The 8,259-nt window shown below is 34.1% G+C and overlaps 1 protein-coding gene across 1 annotated transcript; it reads right to left on the bottom strand.

The window, feature by feature from the left end:
- LOC104724999 (alpha N-terminal protein methyltransferase 1) lies at window positions 2,930-4,870 on the bottom strand. The gene is made up of 8 exons (XM_010443588.2): window positions 4,561-4,870; window positions 4,305-4,449; window positions 4,165-4,223; window positions 3,967-4,077; window positions 3,761-3,862; window positions 3,592-3,646; window positions 3,410-3,507; window positions 2,930-3,306 (listed from the first exon to the last, which is right to left on the bottom strand). Exons 1-8 carry the CDS (start codon window positions 4,858-4,860, stop codon window positions 3,181-3,183), a joined length of 996 nt encoding a protein of 331 aa, XP_010441890.1. The 5' UTR covers window positions 4,861-4,870; the 3' UTR covers window positions 2,930-3,180.

Below are 8,259 nucleotides of genomic sequence, written 5' to 3'. Positions count from 1 at the left end.
ACATCACAATGTATAAGATGAAACATTTCTGAGCTTCTATTATCACTGAGAGGAAAAGTTTCACGAGTTTGCTTAGCTCGCATACATGTGTCACATACACTGTCCAAAATCTCTCTATTACTTGACAAAATATGATTAGGTAGCAAGCTAACTACTTTGCTTGATGCGTGTCCCAAACGCCTATGCCAAAGATCCATGGAAACTTTAACGTTGGTGTGTACCGCAGCTACCGACTCCATACTTCAAAACAAAAAACTCCCTTCTTCTCTTTTACCAACTCCAGTCACCATCCTCGTAGTGCGGTCCTGTATCACAAGAAAGTGATCAGCAAGTTGGACAACACAGTGATTTTCATCCATCATCTGCCCAACAGAGATCAAATCCGATGTCAACTCCTTAACATAGAAAACTGATTTCAAAATCAGATGTGAACCTAAACGCACAGTCCCTTGACTAACAGCCACTCTCTTATTTCCATCTGCTAGTATGATAAGAACCGGAGACATGGTGCATAAATCACCTAACAAATCCAGCTTTCCGGTCATATGGTGGGAAGCACCTGTATCTAGGATCCAAGAAGGAAATTCAGAAGATGTACCTGTCAAAGTCTCATGGCCGCTGGTTTTGATGATATTCTCACCGCTTCTTCCTGCATTGAGGAGTGTAACAACTCCACGCCACTACTCATCAGTTAGACCGCTCACAGCATCCCTATCACGGTCTGTGATAACCCGATTTGCACGCTCAAGCGATGTTACTCCAGTTGTTACAGCATTTGCATACGTAGGCATGGTTCTAGTTTGTCCTCCACTGAAACTAGGACCAGAGCGGCCTCTCCCTCGACCAGATTGTCCTCGTTGTCTATCACCCCACCACTCCGGATACCCAATAATAACAAAACAATTATCTGGTGAATGACCTCCTCGGTTGCAATGCTTGCACAATTTTCTGTTTTGAAGCTTCTCGGAGCCTGTATCAAAACGCGGACGAGACTGAGTAGTAAAAGCACTAACTTCAGATCTTTCTTCTTTAAACGTTCTGTTGTTCAACATATCTTCTTCTTGCCTTACGATGTTATAGACTTCTTCTAGCCCTGGAAGAGGAACACGAGACGTCAAGCTAGATCGAATCGAGTGAAACTTACTTTCATCAAGCCCATAGAGAAATTGGTGAACCATGTCGTCTTGTCTATCTTTCTCTTGTTCAACTTCTAGATTACACACACATCTTCCACATTTACATGTGCGAAGTGGACGATAATTGTTGATATTATCCCAAATCTTGTTGAGTTTTCCGTAATAAGCTTCTACCGTCATACCTTCCTGTTTGCAATTAGCAAGATCGGCTTTTATTTTCTGATTTTTTGGACCATTCGAAACAGAAAAACGCTTACGGATGTGTTCCCACAAGTCTCTCGCCACATCACGGTGGGAGATATTTGTCAAGAGCTCTGAGTCAATCGTCATCTTCATCCAAGAGACAAGCAAAGCATTGATCGTTAGCCAATCTTCCAGTGAACCTGCTGGTGGCTGAGGAATGGTTTCATCAAGGAAACCAAACTTCTTTCGTGAACGCAAGGCTGTCTTGAAAGCACACGCCCATTCATCATAATTGTTTGTCTTCAAAATCGGATGGGAGATCACAGCTCCAGAATTGTCAGCCGCCGTCAAATCATACGGCGAGATCGTCCTTCTCACCTCAGCCACTACCGGAGGCACTTGAGCTACAGTCACCAATCGGAGGTGCTTGAGTTTCAGCCATTACTTGATAGTGAAATTAGCAAAGACAGATTTAGAAAACCAGGATTATGCTCTGATACCATGTTAAAACTTAGACAAGAAGCAGAGATTGTGTTTTTGTTGTCTTAATCTTATTCAGGCGATGAAAGCCAGTACTTATACAAGAAGAAGATGAAACCAAAGTAAAAGAGCTTACAAAGGAAAAGACCAAAATGAGGCAAATAAATATTGACTAAACCCATTGACTAAACTCTAATCGATGTACGTAAGTAATATAAAGTAGCAATATCTTCAACAATACTCAAAACACTTAATATTCCGATTCTTTCTTTCAAAGATCCCGTTAGCAATAGAGAGTTTTGTAAGGTTTGTCATCGAACCTTATCCGGAAATAGAATTACATGCGCTAAGTTTGGGTGAAAAATCGAATACTGGCCTACTGGAATAATAACCGAGAGGTTTAGTCGATGATCGAAAAAAATAGAAACTAGAGAAAATTGGGTAAAAACATTCGAGTTAAATTGAAAATTATAATTAATCCCAATAGTTCATTGACTCCTTAGACAATACACAATAGTCAAAGTTTGTTGTTGGTAGAGTAAAGAAAACTCTTTAAGCTCTATATGAAGCTGGTACAGTCGAGCTCCGAGGTGACCGGTCGTAGATAAACTAGAAGTCAAGTTTTCATCCCAAACACATATAGACCGAGTCAAATGAAAAAAATTGATCAAGCAAAGTGGGATTTTGGCTAAGAGAATTCTAGTGTTTAAGTAACTTGGTCATGGTGAATGAACAAGTAGCCAAGTTATGACAGAGAAATAGAGCATATTCGGTGAGTAATCAAGCTAAAGCGAGCTGACCTGGTGAATAATCCTAGTTTCGAGCTAAGTGGATTAAAGATGGATAGAGTGATATGGTCGTACGCAATAAGAGAATTTTCTTACAAGTTATATTTGTGGACAAGGTGGTGGTTATTCTAACCAAACATGATTTTTATAGACAACCTTTTGCCGTATTCTGTTGATATAGGACGAGCCGATAATGGCCCTGTCTGCCCACTAGAAAAAATTGCAAGTAAAAATTTGTACGGGAAGGTTACCAATTCAAATTGATTGGAAAGAACTATTTAGTCCAAAGATGGACAAGTATTCTTGTGGGAACATCTTATCTATTATGGGTGCATTTAGAAGAGTTCGTAAGAATAAAAGATGGTTTTAATAATAAAGTGTTCAGCCAAATGGTTCAAAAGAGGCAGAGATATTGAATAGCTGATTAAATAAACATGGCAAGTCTCCATTACATGTAGGTGAAGATGTTCGAGCAGGCCCAAAACCAGACCATGTGACACTGAAGCAGCCCAGTCTTGATCCAGATCTTACAACAACTTTGGTACGTAGCTTCTCTCTTATAGTCAAAACACTAAGATTCCATAATAAACCTGTCATTTGATCATCTGCGGTCTGTTGCTATGAGTTTTTGATCTGGTTCGGTGGATTTTGGGCGGTGTGTCAACCGTTAAAGCATACATTTTTACAGCGAATAACTCTTGTGGGAGACCTTTTTGATCCTGCAAAATGTGATTTTGAAGAAAAAGACTGTAAAATTTCTAAAACAACGGTTCTTTAATTTTATGGGATTTAGATTTTAAAAAACACTAACAAGAATTCGACCTTTGTTCTATAGAGATGCAACCCACATCCGCGAAAGAGTTGTTTGAAGTAGGGATCCGATCTGGTGATGCTATGATCCTCTTTATCCAAAACAAATCCTACAGAAAAAATATATACGTGTAGTTTTTTGTCAGGTCATAAGAATGTCAAAGTGTCGGTTAAAAAGAGAGATCGAGAGAAACCTTTTTTAGCATTATTCTCCTTCACGACGAAAAACCCACCAGGTTTCAAGCAGCCCTGAGATTAACCAAGAACACCACATGAGATCAAACAGCAAAAACACAGTGCATAGAAACTACAAATTTACTCAACGTGTAGTGGAGTGACTGAACATAGAAACAAAGTCTTTACCTTTGCGCGGTTAAAGAAAGAAACAAAGTCATCGTCCGTAAGATGCCCAATGCACCATTGAACCCATATGACATCATATCTTCCAGCAGCTGGAGTAAACTCCTATGATCATATAACATTCACAAAGCAAAGGTGAAGAAGAATCGAAAAACAAAGATAAAGATATAAGGAGAAAGCATAACAAAAAATACTTCAAGAAACGTTACCTGAAGAGGGATACAGAAAAAGTTGGTTGCTTTGTGCGTTTCTGAGCCCGCAGATGCCAAGTTTTCACGTGCTGCATCCAAAAATTGCTCTACAGGCTCAAGAAGATCAACCTGAAGATCAAAACAATACAATATCAGATAACAGAGAAGAACAGAAACTAAAACATGAAGCATTCAAGAGAAACAAAAACACTTCACCTCGTTAAAATATCGAATCAGAAGATTCTTGGTGATTCTCCCATTACCAGAACCACAATCTACAAAAATATTTGTGGGATTTGTAAGAAACACATAAGTAATAATCCAGTGAAGCATTCCCAACAAGAGAGGAGAGTTACCAAGAGCTACTAAATGCTGATTAGCTCCACCATTTACTAATCTTTCTTGCATAAGAGTCTTAAGAAACACTTCACTTCCTATAATATCAGCATCATTCACATGACCATATCCTCCTAATACTCCATCAACAGAAGCTTCAACACCCTTTAATTTAACAACACAAACACACAAATCAAATCTAAGAAACAATACAGGAGAGAACTAAAAACAAAGTAAAGGTAAGGTTTTTGAGAACAGAAGATTTAGAAAACTTACTTCCCAATAAGAAACACCATCTCTGTACCATTGGGTTTTTCTAGTTTCGTCTCCTTCTTCTCCAATTTCTTCTCTCCACATGTCTTGTACGCTATCAAACTCTTTCCCTTCAGAATCTACGCCACAAATCTCCATGGAAACAGAAAAGAGTGTTATAACGCTTCTTCTCTCTTTCTTCCGTCGGTACAGATACGGTGGTGAAGCAAGTTTCGTCGTCGACGGCGGCGAGATATGGTTTTGGTGGTTGTGGCAATGGAAGTGGCCAATTGAAACGAATGGGCTGTATAGAGACAACAACATTCTTTTTTTTTTTGTTGTTGGGCTTTTCGGGTTTCGTGGCTTTGTTTCGTTTATGAAACCCGGGTCTCGGACTATCCAGAGTTTCACCCGATTAGGTTTTGTCAGAGGTTTATTTTCTCTTCTAAGAACTTATTTTTTTGTTGCACAAAAATATCTTTTATATCCCCTATATATTAAAAGAGAAACATTTTGGTAAAAAAGCTGATGTATCAGCATTACAGAACTCAGTGCACTATTTAGTAAAATTCCTTCAAATTTTTTAATTAATTACATTTTTTGCCATTGCATTTATTGGCAAAAAAAAAAAATCCATAAACAAAACCCTACACATGCCTATCCTCATCTATATATACATTCTTCGAGCCTAATTAATAGCCAGAACAAACAAAAAAATCTATCTTCAATAATCACATGCTTCTTTCTCCAAGCTTTACGTAAATCATGTCTCATCATGGTTCGAGCGTAATAGCCAATACCAGTCATCTACCAATATAATTTATGATGAACATCCTCCTAAGTTCATTTATAATGTCATGGAAAAACGGTAGCAGAATAAAGAAAAACATGATTTTTTACCAATTGCAAACCTTTACTCGTTAAGTATTCAAAGTTTTATGATGATCAAGTTGTCAGTTTAATTTCTTTACATGTCCAACTCCTAACTAACAAGATCTATCTTACATTTGAACAGGTTTCAAAAGCGGTACGTCATGAAACAAATGATCAGACATCAAATATCAAGATTTTGTTTCAGTATTTAACCAAAGGAAACAGTTTACAAAATCCCAGAAAGAGAATCAAAATAACCCATGAAAACTACATAACTACTTCAAAGAAATAAAGGATTTCATTTGTATTAATATTTTGGGATAAGCACGACAATGTATGGATTTTATTATTAATTGTATTTCATTCGAATAATTAAATAAATTAAAAATATTATTCTTTCTATTCCTCTTAAGAGTTAATCAAGTACAACATTTTAGTTGGATTTCATATTGACAATATTCAAATCTTTCTATTTTTCACGTAACTTTTTGCCTCACACTAATAATTATATAATTATACCGCTAAATATTCTGTTATTTTGAAAATTCACCCTATCACGTAATGTCGAGAACAAATGCATACTAATTTGTGCTAATAAGAAAATATATCTATGGTGATGATTTTGTAAATCAATACTTATGCATGACATACTTACACATAAATTTGTTGATTGATTCACTATTTTTGGATAAATTTTCCTATGATACTTCAGAGATTACCACTATCAATTAAACAGAAAACAAATATTCGATTACTAAGAAACTGCTAAAACCACTAGAAAAAAGGGAATAAAATCTGACAGGCTTAACCATATACTTTTTTTTCAATTAAGATGATAATAACGTTTTTCTCCTATGATATAGGGGATTATCAATCAAACAGAAAACGAATATTCGATTCCAAATTAACTGCTAAATTCAGTTGAAAAAAGGACGGGAATAATATCATACAGGTCTATTAATTTACTATTTTTAATTAAGAGGATAATTGCGTAATTTCCTAGATTATAGATGTAAATGATGTATGATTGATTATTGCAATATTAAACAAACGAATGCGATTACTCTAATTGAAATTAACATTTTCCCAAAAAATCAGGACATAATTAATCAAATATACTGCAAACCGAAATAAAATCAAATCGACGTAAGTTAATCCTTTGATTTTCCTTTAAAAAAGGAATTTAATTAAAAACACCCTCACCATAACTAAAGTAATTGCGCCTAAAAATCGGAAATCATTTACCTAATCTAAGATTTTGTTTTTCAATCGAAACAATTTACTTGGAGGGAAGTGGATCTTTTTAAAAAATAAAACATAAACCATCATTGGACTTACTACCCCTATATATGATTTTCCTATCATCATCATTTCCACCGGTTCACCATTAATCATATTCAGAAGTTACAAACACTCTACCTTTTATTTATTTGGTTTACATTCGATCCAAATCCGCCATCATGTCAATCTAAAATTTATGCTGAAACGATTAATATTTTAAACTTGATACAATATATGTTTGTATTATAAATCTTATGCTAAATAAATATATTTGTAAATATAATATTTCAAACATAAATTTCATCCCGTGCAACGGGTGATTACTTAGTTATAAATTACACATCACCTGATCAATCAAAATTTCTTACATATATTTTTTTATAATTTAACTCTCATAAAAACAATTCTAAAATAAAATTAAGATAGTGCAAGAAGAAAAATAACTAACAAAAAAATTAACCTAATTTTTTTATTTTGCCAGTTGTAACAATTATCTTTTTATCTTTTTATCTTTTCTTCCATATCTTTCTAATCTTGAAGTAATTAAAACACGACTATATCTTAAGAGTCAATCCCAACACTGATGCCGATGAATGTTCTCATAATTGGTGCTTGAAAGTTATATAATGAGAACAAAACAAACAATAAAAAATCGTTAGGCGTTCAGTAGGGATCTAGCGCTAGATCACCGAACCATATACGTTCATATTTTTTAATATAATTTTACAGTAAACATAATCTATAGAATATATAATGTTTAAAATGTTACTTATTAGAACATTTTTAATATATTTACATCTAGTTAGTATGGAAAATAATTTAGTTTAGTTCCAATAAAGAAAAAAATTTGGAGCTAACTAAATCATAGTTTACAATAATAATTAAGCATCTTTTTCAATATTGTATTTAGTTAACATTTTCATTTATTCAAAACGATTTCAAAAAAAAAAACATTTTAAAAGAAAAGAAAACATATACTAAACCGTGTGACCGATTATTACCAGTTTTGAACTCTTAACCCGTTTAATCGATTTTGATTCACCGATATCCTAAAATCGAGGCGCACGTTATCCAATTTTTTGAACCATGTGTATATATTAATTAGTCCTGAACATGGGATCAAAAAACTTATCGAATTACTAAGGGGAGGTATTGGTTTAGGATTTAGAAAAAATTTTAATGACTTTATGTTTTTGGTGATTGTTAAAATCATAGAAAATTGAAAGTTAAAAATGAAGGATTCTAAGAGATTGTTTAGAAAGTTTTTTAAAATCTTGATGATTTGTTTTTTCTAATCTCGTAAAATCTTTCTATTTGATGAAAGAGTTTTCATGACTTTTGTTATGAAGGAAATGATATAAAATCCTAAACCAATAACATAAAATTTGAATTCATTAACAATCCAAGATTCTTTTGTTTTACCTGAATAACATAAAACTTTTAATGACTTTATAAAACTCTTAATCCAATAACACTAGATTTATCAAGATTTTAGATAACTTTTTACAAATCCACAACCAATAACACCAAATTTTTAAAGAGTTTTTAAAAGTCTTGATTGAATAACAA

This window comes from Camelina sativa, chromosome 11 (genome assembly GCF_000633955.1).
Source record: "Camelina sativa cultivar DH55 chromosome 11, Cs, whole genome shotgun sequence".
Lineage (NCBI taxonomy): Eukaryota > Viridiplantae > Streptophyta > Magnoliopsida > Brassicales > Brassicaceae > Camelina > Camelina sativa.
Note: the sequence above shows the minus strand (reverse complement) of the source record. Positions and strands in the feature narration are given on the sequence as shown.